The 25,214-nt window shown below is 35.9% G+C and overlaps 1 protein-coding gene across 3 annotated transcripts in view; it reads left to right on the top strand.

The window, feature by feature from the left end:
- Nucleotides 1-25,214, top strand: part of PRKD1 (protein kinase D1) — a 340,125-nt gene that overhangs the window by 286,418 nt on the left and 28,493 nt on the right. For all 3 annotated transcript variants that reach the window (XM_043922695.1, XM_043922694.1, XM_043922696.1), the window contains 6 exons: nucleotides 3,296-3,419; nucleotides 4,909-4,986; nucleotides 6,286-6,565; nucleotides 8,544-8,596; nucleotides 10,730-10,802; nucleotides 13,495-13,601. In XM_043922695.1, coding sequence (XP_043778630.1) covers nucleotides 3,296-3,419; nucleotides 4,909-4,986; nucleotides 6,286-6,565; nucleotides 8,544-8,596; nucleotides 10,730-10,802; nucleotides 13,495-13,601 — 715 coding nt within the window. The remainder of the gene's footprint in view (nucleotides 1-3,295; nucleotides 3,420-4,908; nucleotides 4,987-6,285; nucleotides 6,566-8,543; nucleotides 8,597-10,729; nucleotides 10,803-13,494; nucleotides 13,602-25,214) is intronic.

Here is a 25,214-nt window from a genome sequence, read left to right as displayed (position 1 = left end):
AAAGCTGAGATGGGTCAGAAGCTCAGCCTCTTGAGGTAAACCATCAGCCAGGTTGTCTATGCAAAGTAAAAGTTCTTGATGGAATTAAAAGTGCTACTCCAGTAAACACATAAATGATAAGACAGCAAAATAGCACTGTTGCTGATGGAGATAGTTTAACCTTGATAGAAGTTCAAACCAGCAACAACACTCCCTTACAGCAAAACCTAATCCAGATCAAGGTCCTAACTCTTTTCAATTCTATGAAGACTGAGCAGTGTGGAAGATGCAGAAGAAGAGTTTGAAGCTATTAAAGATTGGATAAACCATTGCCATAACATAAAAGTATGAAGTGAAGCATCAAGTGATGATATACAAACTGCAGCAAGTTACCAAAAAATCTAGCTAAGTTAATGAAGATAGCTACACATAACGTTTTCAATATAGACAAAACAGCTTTGTATTTGAAGCCAGTGTCATCTAAGACTTTCACAGCTAGAAGATGAAAGCTTCAAAGGACAGGCTGGCATCAGAGCTTCAAAGGACAGGCTGACTTTGAAGCTGGTAACTTTAAGTTGAAGCCAGTGCTCATTTACCATTCTGAAGAATCTTACAACCCTTAATGATTATACCAAATCCACTCTGCTTATGTTCTGTAAGTGGAACAACAAAGCCTGGATGACAACGCATCTGTTTATAACATAGTTTACTGAATATTTTAAGTCCACTGTTGAAATTTATTGCTCAGGAAAAAAAATTCCTTTCAAAATGCTGCTGCTCATTTACGATACACCTGGTCACCCAAGAGCTCTGATGGAGATGGACAGTAAGATTCTCGTTGTTTTCATGCCTTCTGACACAGCATCTGTTCTACAGCCCATGGATCAAGGACTAATTTTAACTTTTATTATTTTTAGAGATACATTTTGTAAGATTGCCAAATAGATAATGATTCTTCTGATAGATCTAGACAAAGTCAACTGAAAACCTGAAAAGGATTTTCTCTTCAGATACCATTAAGAATATTCATGATTAATGAGAAGAGGTCAGAATATCAACATTAACAGGAGTTTGGGAGAAGTTGTTTCCAAGCCTCATAGATGACTTTGAGTGGAGGAAGTAGCTGCTGATGTGGTATAAATAGCATGAGAACTAGAAGTAGAAATGGAGCCTGAAACTGTGACTGCAGTGTCATGATAAAACTTTTAAGAGTTGAGCAGAGGAAGTGGTTTCTTGAGATGGAATCTACTCCTGATGAAGATGCTGTGAAGATTGTTGAAATGACAACAAAGGATTTAGAGTAATACTAGTAGTACACGCATTTAATTTATAATACAGTACAGAGTTTGAGTCCAATTTTGAAAGAAGTTCTGTGGGTAAAATGCTATAAAAACAGCATTGTGTGCTACAGGAAAATCATTTTTGAAAGGAAGCATCAATTGATGTGGCAGACTTTGTTGTTGTCCTATTTTTAAAAATTGCCACAGTCATACCAGCTTTCAACAAACGCCATCCTCGTGGGTCAGCAGCCATCAACAATAAGGCAAGACTTTCCACCAGCGAAAAGACTATATCTTGCCTGAAGGCTGAGATGATAGCAGTTTTTAGCAATAAGCTAATCTTTAATTAAAGAATATACATTGATTTTTTTTTTAAGGCATAATGCTATGTAACACATTTAATAGATCACAGTATAGTGCAAACATAACATATATACACTGGAAAACCGAAAAATTCATGTGACTTGCTTTTTTGCCATGTTTGGTTTGTCTCTGTGGTCTGGAACCAAGCTGAAACATGTCCAAACTTTTCCTATAATTTCTTTATAAATGAGGAAGCTCCTAAGTTTGGAGCTAGGAGGTCGGGATTCCCTTGGAGAAATGTAGCTTGCATCCTTTCCTGGTATTACCTCATTTTTTGACCCATTTTCTTTTGCATGTGAGGGTTACACATACTTGTAAACAGAAAATTTACTATGAAGTTAATATTTATTCAAAGCTTGCTGTGTGCAGATACATAGATCAAGGGATCAACCTTAGCAGATACCATCTATTTCATAGTTGGCCCACAATGTAGATAACGTAGGTTTGATCCCTGGGTGGGGAAGATCCCCTGGAGGAGGAAATGGCAACCCACTCCAGTATTCTTGCCTGGACAATTCCATGGACAGTGGAACCTGGTAGGCCACAGTCAATGGGGTCGGTAAGAGTTGGACACGACTGAGCCACTAACACTTTATTACAAGAATCACTTATGTCTGGACCTTACTGCTCTTGATTTTGTTTCAGAAGTGTGTGGAGTTTCATGTTTGTGATTTGGTTATCTGTACTTTGATTTGTAGCTGATCCCCATTTTTTATATTAGTGGTCAGCACACTATAGCCAGATCGGTCTGTTCCCTGTTGTATCATAGTTTTATTGCAACATAGCCGTGCCTGTCCATAGCTATGGCTGTGGCTGCTCTTGCACAATGCCCGAGTTAAGTATTCTGCAGAGCCTGAAATGTGTATTACCTGACTCTACAAAAATAGCTTCCAAACCTCTGATTTATATTAGAAAGTGTATTCAAACTTTTATGTCCATTTTATAAATGCCATATTCATTGGCACTTCATAACTAAAATTCATAAATTGGTCATGAGAGGAGAGCAATAAAATAATTGGATTTTATTTCATTTAATAACATGAGAAATATTTTTCAAATACTGGAAAATGCCTATGCCCCCACTTTCTTTTGAAAGTGAACATTTCTTTAGTATCAAAATATTGGTAGCATGTAAGTGGTGGGTCAGTGAAGACAGAGATAGAAAAGGAGGAGATGAAGGAGGGGCATAATTCCATGAGTAATAGTTATTTAAAAGACAGTTTGAATAGCAGATTCTAACTTTGTGAAATTATGTAGAGAGAGACTGAAATTCACGTTAACATATTATGTCTAAATGATTAATATTGTATCTATAATATTTATTAAGCAAATGATCATTCACGTGTGACTCTGAACTGTGGCCTCTGTATACTATGATAGTAATATACCCAGTGTTTACCCCAATACTGAGCACCAAGTGTTTAGTTCACCTGAAAACCTAGATGCTTACTATTCTGCTTAGGGATTGTTAAGATGTACATATAAAGCACCTCTCACTCTTCAGAGCAATCCAAAGTCTGAACCATGGTACTCTGACAATACCTTTCACTAAAAATGGGGTTTGAAATTTTCTTTTGCCTTTCACTTTGAAATAGCTGAAATAAGGCTTTAGGCAGGAAAAGAAGATCTGTATCTTAAAACATTTCTTTCTTAAACTATTTTGACTTTTCAAGTCCATCAACAAGCAACAACATCCCACTCATGAGAGTAGTACAGTCTGTCAAACACACGAAGAGGAAAAGCAGCTCAGTGATGAAGGAAGGCTGGATGGTCCACTACACCAGCAAGGATACACTGGTAAGATCCACATCAAGCTCTTGTCTTGTCTTGTGAGCTTAAATTAGAGGAGCTTCTGGTGCTCTGTCAAGAGTGTGGGATATCTGGGTAAGCAGGAGCAAACCTTTGTGCAGGCAGGGTACAGGATCAGGGGAGAATATTCACAGTCTCTGGGTGTTCCATAGTTGAGCGAACAACTGAGTTGGAAAAGACTGTAGATAGCAATCTCAGGGAAACAAAGTTATTTCCCTGTATTACTTGAGATGATTCCCAAACAACTTAAGTGTCTATCTATCTTTTTATAGCAGCCGTGAAAACTTTCAGAATGCTTGTCTGTGATTCAAAAAAATTTTTGAGCACTGAATTTTAGGGAGAGAAAAAAATGATAACTGTTATGTATTTCTTAAATCCTTAAGTGTTCACTTAAAAATTGACCTATTCAGAAACATAGTAATCTTATATTTTATTAGATAAAAGACAGCACATTTAAAATTTTTGTTATACTCTGAGTTTCTCACTACTTCTTATTTTCCTAATAGTTGATGCATGAGATTGTGCATGGATTGACATATGTTTCAATTTAACTGACCTTTAGTAATAAGCTTCTTTCTCAGCTATTGGTAGTGTTTTCCTCATCACCGCCTAGCTGTAGGATCCCTATCATTTCTTTAGGTAAATGGACACCTATAACCTAACAGCTGTATCTGTAATCTCAACCTTCTCTTCTGGAGAGAGCTTTACATGACTTACTGTAGGACTGAACTGAATTCCATCCAGTCTTCCCTAGATGTGGTAAAATATTTGAAGAGTATTTAGTATATTTGACTGGTGTAAGACAGGTTGTGGAAGAGACCAAGAATAGTATTAGGACACTTTAGTCTGAAAAGAAGAAATACATGCATTCATACAGACACACAAGGACCTGATCATCAAATCATGGATGTTTAGATCTGCAATAAGCTTAAGAGAAAGTCAAGCTATTGATGCATTCCTCTAATGTTAGGTTGATGCCATGGAGTCAGCCTTGCCATCCTACTCAACATTCTTTTGTTCTACTGGGCCATCTCTAATGGAAGCCAGAATGCCTGGCTGGGTCAGCATGGCATGCCTTATGTTCTAAAACAATAGAATATAAATATTTTATCTCCCGTAAAGCCCTTTTATTACAGCTATTAATCCACCTTTAGCTCTTCAAGCCATCAAATAAATTTTAAAATGGTGTTTTCTATTTATTCTACTTGCACTAAGTGCCAGGCACTGCTCTGGGTGCTAATACATCATCTCCTTTAATATTTGTAACTCTCAAATGTAGGCGCAGAAACTCACTACACATTTGCTGAATAGACACCTTCTAGAGTCTTGAAATTGTTACTCTTCCTGTTCCAAAGGCCGCACACTTTCCCCCATCAAATCTTATGCCCCAAGGGGAAAATGTTTTGATTTTATCTGTCTTGGATTTTTTTTTTTTTTTTTAATTTTTAAAAGATACTGTATCAAACTTCTGTTTCAGCGGAAGCGGCACTATTGGAGACTGGATAGCAAATGTATTACCCTCTTTCAGAATGACACAGGAAGCAGGTACTACAAGGTAAGGGTGACTGTTGCCTTGACTGAGGTCTCATGCCCCCTCTTGCTTTCTTGTGGGAATGTAGAGTATCAGAAATACAAAACTGCACCCAACAAACGTGGCTGTTACTGAAGCTTGCTCTGAGAGATATTTTTTTTTCTTCTCTGTAGTTTTTAGATTTGGGGGAAATCAGGTTGTGAGCTGATTAGTCATCTGTGAATTTCAAATTTCACAGTGGAATGCTTCTGGCCCCATGGGATGGTGGGGTAGAGGGAGGGGGAGAAGAAGCTTAACTGTCTTATTTTAGCAGGGATGTGTGATTGAACTAGCAAGTTCAGGGTCACAGAAGATTAGTGAAAGGTAAATTCCTGAAGTCTGTTCCATCCAACTTTCTTTGTTTTGTTTTGCACTGGTAGTCCTGCAAATATGTCACTAGGGGTTAAGAAACATTGTATGATTCCTCCATCTATTGCCAATATCATAAGGAGCACTTTCTGCTAGAAAAATAATTTAGCAGCTGTTTTCATTCTGTCTCTCTACATGAAATAATACAGATGTCACATAACATATCACCCAGTGGAACACGGTTGCAAAAGAAATTTAGAGTGAAAAAGTATATATTTGCTCCATCAAGAATAATGAAGGCTCAGTGATAGTAGGTGTGGTTCTCCATGGCCCCTTTACACAGACCTAACAGAAAAAGGAAAGCTCATTAACTTCTAAATTAAAAATTTGTTTTAAAAGTTATTATTTCTTAAAAGTTGTTTAAAAGTTATTATTCCTTCTCCATCCTAAAAGACAATATGGTGATTAATTTTTTTTTAATATCAAAATTATCTTAAAAGCAACTGCTTTTAAAACCACTCTCTGTGGTGTTCCTCACTAAAACTATTCATGTGGCTATATTATTATATTAACATCTATCAAATCAAATTACATGATTCATTTTCAGTGCCTTAAAGAATAGTTGAAATTTAAAAACAGCTGTATACCCAAATGCATTTCAAAAGGGTTGTGATTTTACCTCACAGTTATTAAAATTATCATTTATAGTCTAAGACTTAGATTTTGATGCAGGTTCAAAATTATTCATATTTATTCTTATTGCATGAACATACTAAGAAGCCACTTGAATTTTTCTGGAAAAAGGAGATAATTTTATTTTTGTGTTTTTCTTAGTTATATTCTGTGTCTTATAAAGCTGTTTTATAGAAATGATAGCTGAGTGCAATGTCATTTCTTATATGTCCTTGGCATGAGTTTTATTTGAAAGTTTTATCCTTTTGATAAACTCCATTTAGTACACACTTTTTTCCACAGGAAATACCTTTATCAGAAATTTTATCTCTGGAACCAGCAAAACCATCAGCTTTAATTCCTAGTGGGGCCAACCCTCACTGTTTCGAGATTACCACAGCAAACATCGTGTATTATGTGGGAGAAAATGTGGTCAACCCCTCCAGCCCACCACCAAATAGCAGTGTCCTCACCAGTGGTGTTGGTGCCGATGTGGCCAGGATGTGGGAGATGGCGATCCAGCATGCTCTCATGCCCGTCATACCCAAGGGGTCCTCTGTGGGTTCAGGAACCAACGTGCACAGTGAGTCTGCTAGTTTTTTGCCTGTCTTTAAAACAGGTGAAGAGAACCTCTTTGGGGATGTTTAGTTTATTGGAATACCCTGATACTGGGAAAAATTGACAGCAGGAGGAGAAGTGGGTGACAGAGGATAATATGGTTGGATAGCATCACCAACTCAATGGACATGTGTTTGAGAAAACTCTGGGAGATAGTAAAGGACTGGGAAGCCTGGTGTACTACAGTCCATGGGTTCGCAAAGAGTTGGACATGACTTAGTGACTGAATAACAAAAAAGGGGGGGGGTCTCCAAATAAAAGCTGCTACATATACTAAGGTGTTTCATTCATTAAATTATCCTATTTTATTTTTTATTTTATATTAAAAATTTGAACAAATGCATGTCAACCCAATATATCCAATAATAGCAGAAACTTGGGCTACTGGTGATAAAAGAAGAAGTAATCTTGTTGGTGATAAAAGAAGTAATCTTGTCAGCTCGAGCTTGACTGGAATGCCAGTTTTGCTACCTGCAAATCTGAGTTAACACAAGTCCTCCAAAACCACCGAACATGCTACTCTCTGCAGGAGACTTAGTGTTCAGAGTACTTGCTGCTGCTGCTGCTGCTGCTAAGTCGCTTTAGTTGTGCCCAACTCTGTGTGACCCCATAGACGGCAGCCACCAGGCTCTTCCTTCCCTGGGATTCTCCAGGCAAGAACACTGGAGTGGGTTGCCATTTCCTTCTCCAATGCATGAAAGTGAAAGGTGAAAGGGAAGTCGCTCAGTCATGTCCGACTCTTAGTGACCCCATGGACTGCAGCCTACCAGGCTCCTCCGGCCATGGGATTCTCCAGGCAAGCGTAATGGAGTGGGTTGCCAGTGCCTTCTCCGTGCTCAGAGTACTTAGAAACTCTTAAATCATTTTTTCCCCGGTAGATCTCTCTGTTCATTGTCAGTCAGTCAGTCAGTTCAGTCGCTCAGTCGTGTCCGACTCTTTGCGACCCCATGAATCGCAGCATGCCAGGCCTCCCTGTCCATCACAAACTCCTGGAGTTTACTCAAACTCATGCCCATCGAGTTGATGATGCCATCCAGCCATCTCATCCTCTGTCGTCCCCTTCTCCTCCTGCCCCCAATCCCTCCCAGCATCAGGGTCTTTTCCAATGAGTCAACTCTTCACATGAGGTGGCCAAAGTTCATTGTAGTATAAGATAAATTTTACCAGAATTCAATCAAGATAAAAAATGGAGGATTCATTTTTGAAAGATATTTTAGAGGAGTATCTGTATACAAATGTAACTTAAAAATCTCATGATGGCTATTAATAATGAAGCCTGTGGCAAAGAACCCTCTGTTTTCACATCACGGTGATCTGATGATCTGTGATAGATTTGATTTGTCACAACTTTTTAGTTGATCTCTACAACCAGTGCACATATTGCATTCATGCGTGCTAAGTAGCTTCAGTCATGTTCAACTCTGTGCCGCCCTATGGACTATAGCCTGCCAGGCTCCTTCATCCATGGGATTCACCAGGCGGGTTCTCTACCACTAGCCCCACCTGGGAAGCTCAGTACATATTAATAAGATATATATGCCTATTTGAGTGCTAACTATTTTATGTGAGATCTCTATTTTTAAAATAACTCCAATAGATGGATGTTAATGTTTTGCCTGCTATACGGGTAAGGGACTCAGACCCTAGTAGCATTAAGTTGTTTCTGCTTGTACCAGAGTTAAGAAATGGCAAACCAGAATTCGAACCCAAATCTTTATGACTTCCAACTCTAAACTGACAAAATACTATTATTTTTCAAAGCCAAGTACAGAGTAATCTGTAACTGTAAAAGCAAACAAATATTCTAATAGACATTTTCTTAGAAAAGTCTAATTACTATGATTTAAAAACACCCCTGCAGCTTGATTAGTAAGCATGTGTTTACCTATTTTGCGATTACCTCTCTTAACTTCTTTGGTGTATTTTTTAACTTATATTTCTAGGAGATATTTCTGTGAGTATTTCAGTATCAAACTGCCAGATTCAAGAAAATGTGGTGAGTATGTACCTACTAATATAAAACTTGGTACTGTGATCTTTTATTGGAAAATAAGAGCATCATAAAATGCATTGTTATTGATCTGACATTTTAATTTTTTAGTATTTTCTAGAAAATTAAGTAGGGTCCCTTTGGATGTTTTTCCTCTATAAAATTTTAGAAACATTACATTGTATCAATTTTTTAGTGATTTTTTGTAATCTATTCTGTAGTGTGCAGAGTTAAATAACTATTTTTCATTTCAGGTAAGCAATTATAATGCAGTGCCTGATTTTTTATGTATTTGACCCATCTTGATACTGGAATTTTAAATGGTTGATGTTATGTGATACAAGATAAAATAGATAAATTATTTGAGTTTCATGATTAGCTTAAACATGCCCTTATTCTGTTTCCCTGATTGCCACCCAGGAGTGCTATCAAATGACAAGGAGTTACACATACACTTACCATCACTTGTACTTATCAAGGAGACCTGATGAAACTGCGTAAATGAGATTTTATGGGGCCACATTCTAGCACCCTAGTCAACTGTACCACCTAATTCCATCAGCTCAGTTTTTGAAAATTCTATGTAGATCATATACATATTACGAAGTTAATTTACACTCTGTCATATGTTTGCTTTTTTTTTATTATACTTTGTCACTGTGGCAGGAAGCCCAAAAGTAATGAGGCCTTTCCTACCTCATCCTGTGACTCAGATTTTTCCCTCAATTTTGACTGCTATGCCTGTGACCAAAAGGAAAATATTTGTAGCCTTACACTGGTCTGAGTTTACTTTTTAAAAAGTAAACTCCGTGAAACTTAGTTTATCACCAGCATAACTTTGCAACCTTTACTAAATTGGCATAAAGTAAACTAAAAACCAATATGATTGAGAGAATTAGGAAAAGTTCATAACAAAAATTAGCTGTATTCTTGTTCAGTCAGTCAGAAGATAGAAAAAGACCTCTTGTTCTATTAGTCACAAGATAAAGATTTCTGTTGCTCTTACTTAGCCAGAGAAAACTTTGGGAAATACTTATCTACCTATAAATCTCTTGGGAAATTCTAGATGCCTTTGTGGTTCTTCCACCCACAAATTCTAGGTGGCCATTGAGCTATTAGGAAAAAATGAAGTAATACTTGAAGTAGTAGGACTCAGGCTACTAGCCTAGTATTAATTTCTTTTCTTGTCTTCAGACAACCTTGAACTCTGAACCATAGATACTCTGAAGGGATCACAGGCTAGAGAGAACTTATAGTTTTTTTCTGGAGAAGAGACGAAGGAAAAGGATAGGAATATATAGAATATTCAAAGGGTAAGATGTGATGTAAAGGGACTTTTGGTTTTGAAAGGACAATGGTAAAAGGGTAGAGGATAGGCAGAAAATTCCATGGTATGTCATAGCAATACTGAAAGTGAAAAAGTATTACATTATACTTTCATGATTGTCATCATCATTTCACAGATTGTAAACATAGTCATTTAAAACTGAATGCTTTACTTAGCAATTATTATTTCAAAGAGGAAAGAGTAGATGCTTGGAAACTTGTAACCTCTCTAAGTGGAAAAAGTGAAACAGTTTGGTCACCTTATAAATGAGAATTTCATTATCCGTTTGTTGTGTCTCTGGCTCATTCACAGTGATTCAGCCCCTTTTCCTTCCAGTTTAAATTCATCTGATGTAGATGATTGATAAAGAAGCAGCCTTACCATTTTAGCCATAAAGAATGAAATGGTTGGAATCAGGACTCACACAGACTTGGGATTGGGAACCATGATTATTTAATGTGAAATTTCTAAATAACCATCTCAATAAGCAAATCCGTTTTTAAATACTGGCATTATATACGTAAATGACATTATATAGTTTTAAGTCTTTTTTTCTCCCTAATGAAGCCTATTTACTTGAACACTGAAAAATTTCTGCTGCTTAAGAGCAGAATAGTTTTCAAACATTATAACATTAAATTGAAGGATGAGTTTTTAATATTATCGTTATATTGTAGATTTCATCTGGCATTTAAATTGTTTATGTTTAAATTCATCAAGTATTAATGATATATTTAGTAAAATATAGAGTTTATTAGGACTAATATGTTGTTCCACTTCATGTTTGTTTTTCTCTGGACTTGCACGTATAGGACATCAGCACAGTTTATCAGATTTTTCCTGATGAAGTACTGGGTTCTGGACAGTTTGGAATTGTGTATGGAGGTATGTTGATTCACCAAGTATTTTTATTAATTTAAAGTTTTGGCTACTTGTGTTAAGAAAATTAATATCTCCAAGAAGAATATGAAAACCTGTATGGAAATGTGTTTTGTATGTTATGTCTTTCTGTCACTTACCTTTTTAGAAATGTCTCTTGAGGTGATCACTAACTGGAAAATTAGCACATGTCTGTTTTGAAAGAGAAATTTTTCTACTCCTACAAAATTTCTTTTGCTTAAATATTGACAAACTCTATACACAATAATGGTTAAATACTGGTTTACACAGGCAAAATGTTGAGAAACAAGGAAACTGTAATTTGGAAACATTCTTTTTCCCCTTAGCATATTTTGTCACAGTGCTATAGAAATCCATTCATGTAACTAGGCAAAAACTAGTCTATTCTAATGTCTTTATTAGATGTTAGAATCTAACATCTTCTATTCTAACATCTTTAGGAATGTTATGTATTTTGTTAAGGTTTGCAATTTTTACATGTTTGAAGTAAAATATTAAATTTTTACATTTTTCTTATTCTCAGGTTATTTGGTGAATTTAGTTAAAACTTCTGTCTTAGATTCTAGTCAGTTCAATCATATTTTTCAAATCCTTAGGAAAGATATCAGTTTTTTTTTTTTCCCATTTATTTTTATTAGTTGGAGGCTAATCACTTTACAATACCACAGTGGGTCTTGTCATACATTGACATGAATCAGCCATGGATTTACATGTATTCCCCATCCCGATCAAAGATATCAGTTTTTTTACTTGCCCTGTAAAAGGGCCTCATAACTTTCAATTACTTAATATAATCTGTAACAGATTATCTTTCTTGTGAGATGGGGTGCTCTGAAATAATCACAATGTTTGATTCTATTACTTATCATAGTATAATATTGTGCTTTTTTATTTAAAAACTAATTAAATTCTACTCTGTTTTACAAAGTAATTTTGATTCTTATAAAATGTACAAATCATTTTTTTTTTTGACAGAAAACCTGTCAGTGAGTCAGCAACCATTGTATTTTCTGTCAAGGCCTAACAGTGTGACTGGGGAGACTAAGTACAACACAAGGAATTGTTCTGCAGTGTCATAATTGCATGCATGCAAAAAAAAAAAAAAATCATGGTGTATAGAGCATGGTGCTATGCTTAGTCACTCAGTCATGTTCAACTCTTTGAGAACCCATGGACTGTAGCCCACCAGGCTCCTCTGTCCATGGGAATTCTCCAGGCAAGAATACTGGAGTGGGTGCCATACCCTCCTCCAGGGGATCCTCTCAACCTAGGGATCGAACGCAGGCAGATTGCAGGCAGATTGTTTACTGTCTGAGACACCAGGGAAGCCCAAGAATACTGGAGTGGATAGCCAGTCCCTTCTCCAGGGCATCCCCCTGACCCAGAAATTGAACCAGGGTCTCCTGCATTGTAGGTGGATTCTTTACCAGCTGAGCTACCAGGGAAGCCCATGAAGTATGGTAAATATACATAACTGAATATACATAACTGAAATGGGTAAGAAATGAGATTAGAGAAACCAGCATGTGCCAGATCGTTTGTAACATCCAACAGTGAAGGAGCGGGTTTAGCAGGAGGCCTCCACAAGGAAGACTCGAAAGTCACACCTGGACACATACGGATGAAGCAGATAAGAACAGTCACAGAAGACAGGTCAAGTGCCATAGCGACAGAAACATGGGGACTAAAAAAGCCACAGTCTCGCAGGCAGTAGTCGCAGTAAAAGTCTGAGTTGGAATAGAGATTGCAGCCAGTCAAAGTAAAGAACATGAAAACAAGACAATAGTTGTGTCAATTGTGAAGGGAAGCCTTCTCGGAGGAGTTGGAAGGAACAGTGAAAGTGGTTGTAGGGAGAAGGGACACTAGAATTACACCAAATGTAGAAATAATAGAATTTCGAATTAGTTTATAGGTGACCAAAAATAGTGAGTAATTAGTTTCACTTTCAAATTCAATTAGCATGACTATATTCTGTATCTTCTATAATCTGGTAGTGTGGAAGTGAACAACTTGAGGGGACCCTTTGATTCCCTTGAAGGTTTATTGTGAGAATTACATTGACTATGATATATGTAAAGGGCCTGTCAGATGATGATGATGGTGATAATAATGATGATAACATGTTTTTTTGAGTGTGTATAGTTATCTGGGCACTCTGTGTACTGTACATATCTTGTTACATCTATTTCTCACAGCAGTGCTACCATTGAAGATGAGGAACTCAGAAAGCTTTAGTGGTTTGCTCAAGACCATGAAGCTATTAGTGGCAAGATTTTTATTCTTTCTGTTATAACATACATTAGTTTATCAGGACTTCATCCCTTCTTAAGGAGAATACTTTTGCCAGTGGTGTGAATATTTTCCCTATTAAGTAGCTCAATATCCATTTTCTAAAACATATGTTTTATAAGAAAATATCAGGTTGTTCATATGAATAGCTTTTAATGTCCTAATTCTTTTGTGTTTTGAATTTGGCTAAGTTTATAGTGTATGTTTGATCTATAATAATGGAGCTAAGAAATGAAATCTTGATGAGCAAAAGTCAGTGCTCACCAGAAATGTTAATTTTTTCAGTAAAACATTTTTATAATTCTAAAATGTCCTTATAAACTCTGGTATTCTTCAATAGAGATGATATTTAATAAGATTATGCTAATATTTCTTTTTTATTTTGAAGGAAAACATCGTAAAACAGGAAGAGATGTAGCTATTAAGATCATTGACAAGTTAAGATTTCCAACAAAACAAGAAAGCCAGCTTCGTAATGAGGTTGCTATTCTTCAGGTACTTTTTGTTTTCTATGTGGGGACTATAATATATCCCATTAACTTCTGCAAAATGAAGAAAAGTTACCCATTATCTGTGGCATAGATATTTAGTAACATGTTTAAATAAGTGAAAAGGCAGATCAAGCATCAAACCACTGCCTGGGTGGTATCTTCCCTGAGACTAGGCAGCAGCTTTTCCTTTTTATGTGCTTAATTCTAGGTTTTAATGTGTTATTAATTCTCATTAAATGAATAATGTTTCAGCATTTGCCCATAGTGGACATGCTGCGACCTTTTTGTTTTACATTATCAATGACCTTGCCTTCATAAACACTCCTCCTTTATGCTGTGATAATTATATGAATTGAGTATATGTCAGTATGTAGCTGTCAGCATATCAAGTAAAAGAGTAATACATGCCTGAGAATCAGATGATCTTGATCTTATTAATGTCCTCTCTGTGTCTCACTGTAAGCCTTTTATTTAATATTGAGACTACTCCTTAACTCCTCTCATTTTTTAAGCCCATCCCTTTTTAAAACCAGGAAAAATATTGTGTGATATACATAATTTTTTAAATTATTAAAACTTTTTATGCAGATCAAAAGGAAATGGAGCAGTTGTTTACTAAATGTGGCCAACCTAGCTGTCCAGTCTGGACAGTTTAGATCCTTGAAAAATGCCCATTTTTATATAACTTCCATAATTATCTCCTTGTCATGCAAGCTAATCATAATTTCTAATTTATAGTTTTATTAAATAATATTCATCTGAGCATTGCTTGCAAAACAAAACAGATAGCTTTTCTTCATTTATTGCTTCATATAAATGCCATTTATTGAGTTTATATAATAAAAAAGTTGAAAAAGATATGATTTTCTGCCCTAAAGGATGTCATGTGTACAGACAACCAAAATAATTGTTGCTGTACATTAAAAAATGACATAGACTTTTCTGAGACTCATATGTTCTAAAAGCTGGTGTTTTTGTACTTTTGGACAACTAATGTAACGCAAAGAACTACCACGGTGTTCTCTGCCTTCTTGGAAGAAGATAACCACAGATCTTAAGCTGACAATCCATGCATAGTTTAGTGCTGGCTACTCAGGTTCTTTTGTAAAAAATTCTTAACTTGACCACATTGAGCTGCCGCGTCTGAAAACTTAGTGACACCGTTCCATACTTGGACCCCCCGCCCCCTTCCAGTCCACCTCACCTGATGTCCTGAAGGCCGACTCCTCTGAGCCTTGCCACAGTTGGCATAAGGATAAAACGGTTCTCCTTCTTTACAGGACATAAGAGGAGTTTCAATTAACATGGTTACACTTTTCTACTTTTTATTGGAACTGAAGAAGAACATCTAATTCTCCCTGTATAGCCCTTTAATTAGCTTTCCTAGCATGACAACACATTATCAGCTGCTGGCTCTGTAGTAAAGTAGAAAAATAAAATATATCACAAACTGATTCCATCTCCTTTGCAAAAGAGTAGCTGCAATCAACAACTCAGATGCAGTAAACATGCATTTGGCAAAAATTTCATTATACTGTGATTTTCTATAAAGAATTTGGTTAGGTTGAAAGTCAGATTTTGTCCCTTGAGCATACGAAGAGTTTGAGCAGTTCACATATTATTATGGCCTGAAATCTCAAGAATCCTCATCAGTTATCATTCATCCCCATTGTCCCCAATTGTTTATCACTTCCTTCATCAAACTCATATTTATTGAGTACATATCATGAGCTAAGCTCTGTTCTTGGCTCAGTGGATACAGTGGGGACAAAGACACTCAAGTCCTTCCTGTCATGAGTCTTTAAATTGTATTTAAATTGTCTTTTCAGGTTTACTTTTAGCCTGATGTTTACAACATATTTATATGTTGAATTTTTAATTACAAAACTTGTACAAGGAGTCTTATTAAAGCTTGGTTTATGTATATGAGATCTGAGAGTTCATACTTTACCAAAAGTTGACATGTGTTTCAAACTTGTTCACCAGAAATTAGTCTGATCTATATTCTCTTTTTCCATAGCACTTACCATATTCTAGCCTATTACAGAATTTTATTTATTATATTTGCTGTGGGGTTTCTTCCCCCATCCCCAGTCCCACTTCCTGTTCTAGAATATATATGTTTCAGAAGGGCAGATGCTGTTGTTTGCCAACAGTATCAAATAACTGATATATATCCCAAAATATATACTGATATATCCCAAACACCAAAGATTGTTCCTGACAAACATTAGATGCTTAGCAAATATTGGATGAATGCTTGTTGAATTAAAACTGTACAGAGACATCATCCTGTCACATAAGAAGTCATAGTATCTGACCAGGAAGCAAATGTCTGGACTCTGTTTGCTATTAATGGTTAATTGGTTAGTTAAGAAGGATTGTTTGTTCTTTGAAAGCCCTCATTGCCCTGTTTTATATTTCTTATAAAAATAAATAATTCATTTTTTAAACCTGAAAAGAAAATATGGTAATAAGTAGAGAGATGAGGGGAGGATTCTGACTCACTACCTGATATGTTCAGAAAAAGTACCATGATTGAAATCAGCTGAATGGTGCAGAAGGTTTTCTTTTCCTAATCTTAGGGAGCAGAATCCTCTCCCTCTGGATATAAAAGTGATACACAGAAGTATTTGGTATCCTCTGCCCGTGGTCTCTCGCTTATGAAAGCTAGTTTCCTGGTTTATGCTTATACCTGAAGTCGTGACTAATTCTGCCCCATCCTGTTCTTCCTTCTGAGATTCTCTGGAGAGGACCAAGTGGGCTGGAAATGGCTAATAGGAGAAAATTCTCATGTAGTTCTGTTAGTTTTGTTATTGTCGTTGAACTCTGATTTGTTTCTGGTTTTTTTTTTTTAGTATTTATAATTTTATTTCAATAAAATAGTAAAGGGATCATTTAAGAGGATATAGCCAGCTGGAAGAAATTTCTACTTGTTAAAATTATGACGAGTTGAGCTTCAAAAATAAAGCCAAACATAATGGGTTGAAATACAGTTAATCAATGAAGAGACATGAATGCCTAGTGATGCCCAAAGATAGATAACCAGGAAAGCTCATGTGTTATGATTTGAAGCAACCACGAAGCAAACTTCTTTGGAAACTGGTAACTAATTTGAACGAATTATGTGTTTACCCTGCCTCTCTAATAGGAGCTGTATTTCTAGTAACCAAATAGCTCTAGTTCATAAGCGAAAGTTCTATTTTACTGAGTTTTACCTTGCAAATTCTAAAGAAACTATTGACTCAGTCAAGGACTAAAATTAGCTTCTTAGCTTGTAGAGGACTTCAAAGTTGTAAAAATGTATGTATGAAAAGTAGGCTTCTCCTTTCTTTTTCTCGTTCATCATCTTTACTGGGCGAAGGCTTTCGAGAGGCTGATTTAGTCATTAGAAAGCTATGCTCTGTAGATATCTTTGAACAATTGAAAAATTAAGGCAAGTGTGACATCTTAGGCATAGTTATCCCTGATTTACATCATTTCAAATAGCTGTTTTCATTATCTCTAAATGCTTCATTATTATTATCATATTGTTATTATCATATTTCAGAAGGATGATAAATTAATGTAGATGTTAAACTTCATTCAAAAATTCCCAAGAGATCTTATAGTATGATTTTATAAGTTGTATCTTGATTTTTAAAAAAGGTAAATCTGAAATTTTTATTTTTTTTCTATTCATGTTAACAAAATAGGGATAAAAAGATAATTTATGATTATTGGGGATATCACAGAAAACTGACTTTTGTAAGAAGATGCAATTAATCTTAGAAAGCTTAGAAACTTACAATCTAAAGTAAGTGATACTGGCATGATATATTTAGTACAATTTAAGTTATCAACATAGGCTTGTTCAGTCTAAAGTCATTTTTATTTTCTCACATAATATCACAATGCACAAAAGCTTTAGGATAATGCTAATGAATATATATAATTCTAACTGATATACTATTTGTCTTTATCTTAAATATCAGCTTATTTTTTTCTAAGGAACAATACTAGAGCTTGTGTTTATGATACATTATATTAAAGCATGTTGGAATACTAAAGGTGCTGAATACAGAATGTAGGAAAAGATATGTAAGAATTTTACAGGCCATAGATTAAGTATATCCCCTTGTACTTATCTCCTAAAATTCCACCATCATTCTTAATTCTCTATTGTGAGGCACTCTTCTTCCCATTGAAGCATCTCTTTAAAACAAAAGAATGGCAACAACAAACTGTGTTCTTGATTTGTCTAGGCCATCTCTTGTGGCTACAGGACATTTTATATTGGCATACTTTAAATTTGTGCTCTATGCTTCTTTCCATCCTTATTCATAAATGTCTGTCTTTGGTTTCCACACCTTTTTACAGTGTAAGGAACGTTTGCCATACTCCTCTCGTCTCCCTCTGCCCAACTATGTCCCTTGGGCTCTTTTTCAGTCTTTACCCAACTTGACTAGTCTCAGAGCTTCAACAGCATTGATCACTTCATCCCTGCACGCATCAGGCCCCATGTCACCTTCCCTGCCAGCTCTGCCAGTTCTGTTCTTCTTACTGACCTTCTTCCCTTCATCTGAATGGTTTATGCTAACCTGGGACTCATTCCCAGAGTGAGCTCATCCACTTTAAGAGACGCATCTGTCATTATTTCTCAGGTTATTTCCTTAATTTATCTCGTGAGCTCTGTTCTTTCACAGACACTTCAGTCTCCTATTTCTGGTGTTAGGACATCTCCACTTTGCTGTGCCAGTCTTATCCAAACCAAGTAGCCAAAAACCAAGCGATTATTCCTAATGTCTTTCCCTGCAAGTTATTCTCTAATTTTATCCATTTTGCTATCATTTTTCCAGTTTTGAAGGAACTTCAATTAATTTCCTTCAATTAATAAAAATATTAAGTCATTCAACAGTGCTCTTGAAGCCCTTCCTTCTTTGATACAAAGCAATTTATTAGGTTGTATAACAGTGAGTGAAACCTTTTAGAATATTTATCATATATTTGGACAGACAGATACAAGTAACTGCAAGTCAGGATAGCTGTGGAAACATAGAACATAGTGTAAGAAGTCATGGGTTATGACAGAGGTTAGGGTACTGGAATGAGGGAGATTTTCAAAGAGAAATATAGCATTGCTGAAATCTTGAAAGAGTCATGATTTTTGGTGATCAAACAAATGTTGGAAGGGGTTATTAGGCTGAGGGGCCACCTTAATAAAATAAATACACTATGAAATATAAGTAGAAAACTAGATCATTTTAAAAGAGTGGCTTCAAATCACTTCATGTGGTTTGAAAAAATAATTCTAAAAATTCTTCAAATTCTAAACACTTTTAGAATTCTCAGAAAGAATTCTAAAAATCTTTGTATCTTTGTATATTTTTAAGTTGATAGCTAGAACTATTTTGTCAGAAGTCCAAAGAATTAATTTTGTACTATAGTGAAAATACTGGTATTTGAAAATAAAGCTTTTGTATAACTCATTTAAATATATGCATTACAATCTAAATATCAGAAACATTTTATATCTTTAAACAGTCATTTAAAAATACATGCATAGGCTTTTTAAGCAATAGCAGCATATTTTACAGTATTTTTTGTTTTCTTTGACTACATTATACTTTTACCACAGAAATATATTCCAACGTTATATATTTTTATACTTTAAAGTCTTTTATTGATCCTCCTTTCATATTTATTTACAATAAAAATCATTGTATATATTTAAATTTCTTGATTATAACACTGAATGTTTAAAGCATTCTCCTGAATTCATTTATCATTACAGTTATTTGTAAAACCTTTGTCTAGCAAGATAAATATTCTGCAAAGTTTGATCTATGCTTGTTATCATAAAAAATGAAATGTTACTGAAAGCACATTATTTAATGAAGTTTATTTTTTTAATACAGTTAATGAATTTTTAGGTGATTATTATTTTTTTGTTTAAATTAAACAGTTCAGCAATTTTATTCCTTTTGTTAAATTGTAGAAGCCAAGTTGGAAGCGCCACCCCCCCCAAAATAAGATAGAAACAGTTCAAGTGATTTATCTTCAGAAATTCATCCTCTTTTAATTCTCTCTATTAATAGATCCATTAAATGCTTCTCTGCTTCTGGTGAGAGCATGCATTAGAAGCTAAGTTGCCAAAGAATTGAGTTCCAGGTTATTAGAGTTATTCTGTTCATACCAACACAATACTTCAAAATTTCCCTTTATTTTTTTCCTAGACAATTTTCTTCCCCATGGCAAGGTACTTTAATAGTGTTTTGAATGTATAAGAAGCATACCTTCCTTTTGAAAAGTGGGGGAAAAATTATTGTGAAAGGCAACTTGGGGATTGAGAATTTGAAGAATATGGAGATTTTCTCAAATAGATCTGTATTAGAAAATTATTTATGGATTGTTAAGATTCATTCATTCAAAATATAATTATTGAGTACGTCCCATGTTCCAGGTAGTAGGGGGTACAAATATAAACAAAGCAAATTTTCCTTAACACTATCCCTCTGCTCACTTATCTCTTAATCTTCCATTTCCCCAAGAGTTTGCCTCCCTTAGTTTAGAGACTGCTGTGAAAGGACAGAGTACACTTAGGTGAGACAGCTGCTGCTGCTGCTGCTAAGTCGCTTCAGTCGTGTCCGACTCTGTGCGACCCCATAGACGGCAGCCCACCAGGCTCTCCCGTCCCTGGGATTCTCCAGGCAAGAAGACTGGAGTGGGCTGCCATTTCCTTCTCCAATGCATGAAAGTGAAAAGTGAAAGTGAATTCGCTCAGTCGTGCCCGACTCTAGCAACCCCATGGACTGCAGCCTACCAGGCTCTTCCATCCATGGAATTTTCCAGGCAAGCGTACTGGAGTGGGGTGCCATTGCCTTCTCCGTAGGTGAGACTAGGAAATGGCTTTTGTGAGAGTTTATGGAGAACTGTAGGTATCGTGCCAAGTCAACTGGATTTTATTATGCTTGGGTGATTGAATTATTGAAATATTTTCAAAAAATTATTATGATCAGATCAGTATTGAGGGATGACATAGAGAAAAAAAGGTTAAATGCAATAAAACTTTTTTGGAGGTTCTACTAGTTACAATAATCAAAGCTAGTTTTAACAGTCAAAATGCCCCCATTCTGTATAAATAAGTAATTAAATTTTAGGCTCCAATTAGAAAACTATGATGTTTTATGAGAAAGAAGAGTTTGTAGATGGGCTGCTCATCGTTCCAGATGTTACAGCTACCTCTAAAGCTTAGCCCTGGGAGGAAGATTGGGCATTGGGTGTGAAAGAAACCAGACAGTATGTCAGAGTGATACCTTTAAAGGCAATTAAACTTCAAGATCAGGAGTGGAATTGGTAACACAGAACAACACTGGGATGGGGGTGGGGGTGGTACACCAGCTTAAAAACAGGTTAAGCTATAGGAAAGAAATTTTATCAGTCAGGAAGGCAAGGAATCCAAATTGTCAATGTGGATGTCATAACAGGTATAGGGGACGCTGTGGTGAGAAGACTGATGAGGCAGCATTCAGAAATGCAGAGAACATGCTCAGTTGGGTTGTGAGAGTAAGATGAGGAGGCTTAAGTAACATAGCCCCTGATACATACTAGTTAGAACAGGCAGCACTGGTTCTAAATGGATTTGAGTCCAAGAAAAATACTAAGGTAATAGGCAGCATAATGTTTAAAGAGCATAGCTTCTGGGCTTAGACTGCCAGGGTTCTCACATCAGGCGTAAGAGTCTTAGGAGCTTGGATAAGTTACTTAGATTCTCTGAGTCTCAATTTCCTTATCCATAAAACTTTGTACAGATGTTATAAGAATTGAGTATGATAATTTGTTGAACTTCTTAGTGCCTGGCATATAGTAAAGATTCCATACTTATCTTACTATTAATAGTATTGACGCCACTTGTCTAGCTCCTAGGAATAATTTCAAATAACTTGATATTGAATTTCTTAAATAGAGAACGTAGAGACATACAATTTAGTGTTAACAAAGAGCATGGTTGACTCAAAACCTGAGGTACAGCTGAAAATATATTAACATATGCCTGGCCCCTAGTAAACACTCGGTAAATATTTGTTGAGCAAATTATATTGCCACAGCTGAAGGAAACAGAGTGGTATAGAATTGCAAAGCTTGCCAGTAAGATAATAAAGTATACTTTACCTTTATTCCTTTTTGACTACAAAACATGGTAATTTATCTTCCCAGAACAAGATTAAATATGTGTCTTGTAAATACCTGGCTTTGTTCTCTTAGTCTAAAAAGATGATCAAGAGTAGGTGGAAAGAGATAATCATAACAGGAAACCAGAGAATAATATTGCTAAGCATGAATGGGAAAATGAAAATTTGCAGAAACTGGTGATTTTATTTAAAGCATGAAGGAGTCAACTTTTCTTTCTCAGGAGAAAAATATTCAAAAAGTACTTTATCTTTTATGTTTAATAAAAAGTTTATACTTCTGTTGTTTCACCTTATATGTTCATATTTCTTCAAATATTTTTTCTTTTTTATATTACTATGTGAACAATTTTCATGAAGTTGTTTCTTTTGAAGACATGTTTTACAGCTCTAAAGTGGTCTTGTTATCTTCTGCATGCTCTGAAAAAATAGTCTGTAAATTATGTATATATGTGTCTAAAATAGAAGAAAAAACTTTTTAAAATCTATTATAATAAAAAGAAAACAAACTTGAAAAATTTTCTGACTAGATATTGTGTTCCATAACAATTTAGTCATAATGAAAACTTAGTGTCAGATGGCCAGGTTCCAGTCAGAGCTTTTCAGTTTTTTCTTGAATTTCTTTTAGTCTTGGTTTCCTTAATTATGGATTAGAATTCATCTGACTCGATGTGCTTGCTTCACAGGAATGTTTTACGGGGTTTGAATTAAATAATATATAAAGTGTTTTTAATGTTTTAATATTTAGTTTTGTTTATTTATTTGGCTGCACCAGGTCTATTTTATTTATTGCTTATTTGGTTTATTTTTGGCACACAGGATCTTAGGTCTTCATCATGGCATGCAGGATCTTTAGTTGCGGCATGCGTTCTCTTAGTTGCAGCATGTGGGATCTAGTTCCCTGACTAGGGTTTGAACCCAGTCCCCCTGCATTGAGAGTGCAGAGTCAGCCTCTGGACCACCAGAGAAGACCCTAAAGTGTTTTTTAAAATCAGTGTTCCCCAACGTATTTTTGGAAGATCATGTCTTCTGAGTTCCTTCATGGAAGAAGGTGAGGATTAAGATGTGCTCAAAAAGAAAGCTTAGAAAATACTGCATACTACATCCAGGTCATCTACATCTTGGAAGTGAATAGTCTTTCACATAAAGATTCTGAGATGCCCCATAATTAAGAACCTGTTCAATTTTGATAATATGCCATCTAAGTGCCACAAAGTCCTTATACAGTGTAAGATAACACTGTCTGACTTTTTTGCACGTGACTTTCTGTCCTCTGACTCTGTCCATACACCTGGTATGCTCACTCCAGGTCCCAGTACCCAGTACTAAGACTTCAGGTAGATTATGTGTCTGTACAGGTCATTTAACCTCATAGTAGAATGTTATGCTTTCTGGAGTGGTGCCATCTAAGTATAGTAATTGGGTTACAGTGATACACTTCGTTAAAAGTTACACTTTAAATCTAACATGGGGATGAGATTGGATTCATGTGTTCATGTTTCCAGCCAGGTAGGTTAGCAGGAAATAAAAGTGTTCCAGGTGTGTGTCTATTGCCATTCATTTGTAGCAAATAGAAAAAAAGTTCAGCCGTTTGATCCAATTTTTAACTTTTATGTGCAGTAAACACACCTTGATCTACAAATTCCAACTCCCTTGTTTTAACATGCCATTCTTTTAATTTATGCCTTTTCACTAAACACAAACTGAGTAATGGCATGGAGGAAAGAGGGCCACACTTTATGCGTGGAATATTTACTAACAGTGACTGTTTTTTTTTAAAGTAACAATCAGTTACTGATTTTTTGTCTTTTAAGCCTTTGTTCTTATTCTCAAATAGTGCATCCTTTTGCCTAAATTCAGATTGAAACTCTGGCGTTGGTCAGGGGTTTGGGGGTAGATACCTGGATGTGTACAGTATTCTTGCTGTGTAAGGGCCTTTGATTTGGTAGAAGTCACTCCCTCAACTCTCCAAAATTATAGTAACAACTTCAGTCATATACAGACAGTGCCAGTGGAACCTCAGTGTATGAGTCCAATGGTGGGTTTAGGAATCTAGATTTTGCTTTTTAGATTTCCCATTCATACCCCCTGAAAGATTCCTGGTGATGAGTAGAAAACAGTACATATTTTTATACTAATTCTACCTGGTGAAAAGGCTAGAAACATGAGAGGTGATGGGAGGGTTTTTTAAGTATGTTTTTTGCATACTCCTCTCTCTCTGCATTCAGTCTCTTCTCCTTATATAAGGAAAGGAGAGAACTCATTCCATTTATCATGTGTCTGCATGGCCTTGAAATCTAAAGCTAGATTAAAGCAGTTCCAGAAAAGATGAAGTTCAGAATGATTGAGAGGGTTGTAGATAGGTTTATGGATATATGTGAATACAGGAATTACGTATCAGGCCTCACCTGGTTTTTTTTCTTCTATGCAAATATTGAACTGATTCTTTAAAAAATTTTTCTTGGGCCAGTGTTACTTAATAGGATGTACAGAACATGTAGCTAACTTAAAATGGAAAAAATAATGGTAAATTGTGCATTGTAAGCTAGCCATCTAAAAGCTGACTCCCCTTCTTGATATCTGGACACAATATATGTATTGTATTAACAGCCAATGGAGATGCTTCAACTTATTTCTTCCACAAAATTTTGAACTATTTTAACCAGGGTCAATCTGAGCTAATTAATGCCACACAAAAATATAATATTACATTGCAAGTTCTGATGGATGGTACATGCAAATAGTTTTACCAGGAATGATCAGGTCATTTCTAAGTTCACAGAGTCTAATAGGTTAAATTTGGTTATGACTCCACTGATCTAAATGTCAGCCAGTGATTTACAGGAGGGTGGATTGTCACATCTGGTCTTACTGAAGTAATATTGGTGCATTTATTCCTCTGACATTATATGTTAGCTTTATTGGTTCTGAGATATTATCAATGTGCATTCCCAAAATGTTACCTCCTAAAAGATAACTACTAGAGTATGATACTGTTTATAAATTGTAGGCTTTTGTCAACCGAACATGAAATAAGGACACATTTGCATGCAACAACCAAATGATCCCCACCCCATGTTAAGTGAGGAGGGCTCTCATGTGGTGTAACACAGCCCTCACCTGTTGACATCAGAGTAGAAGCTCCTCTGTCATCACTGAAGTTTAAAAATACAGCATGAGTGAAGATGATGTTGTTGTTTAGTCACTAAGTCACGCCCAACTCTTTTGCAACTCACGAACTGTAGCCCACCACGATCATCCATCCCTGGGTTTCTCCAGGCAAGAATACTGGAGTGGGTTGCCGTTCCTTCTGCAGGGGAGCTTCCTGACCCAGGGATCTAACCCGTGTCTCCTAAATTGACAGGCAGATTCTTTCTCATTGAGCCGTCAGGGAAGCCCATGAGGGAAGATGGGTGCATACTTCATGCTAAGTTGCCTCAGTCATGTCC

The sequence above is a fragment of the Cervus elaphus genome, chromosome 13, assembly GCF_910594005.1.
Source record: "Cervus elaphus chromosome 13, mCerEla1.1, whole genome shotgun sequence".
In the NCBI taxonomy this organism is placed as follows: Eukaryota; Metazoa; Chordata; class Mammalia; order Artiodactyla; family Cervidae; genus Cervus; species Cervus elaphus.
This window is presented reverse-complemented; position numbering and strand designations above follow the sequence as displayed.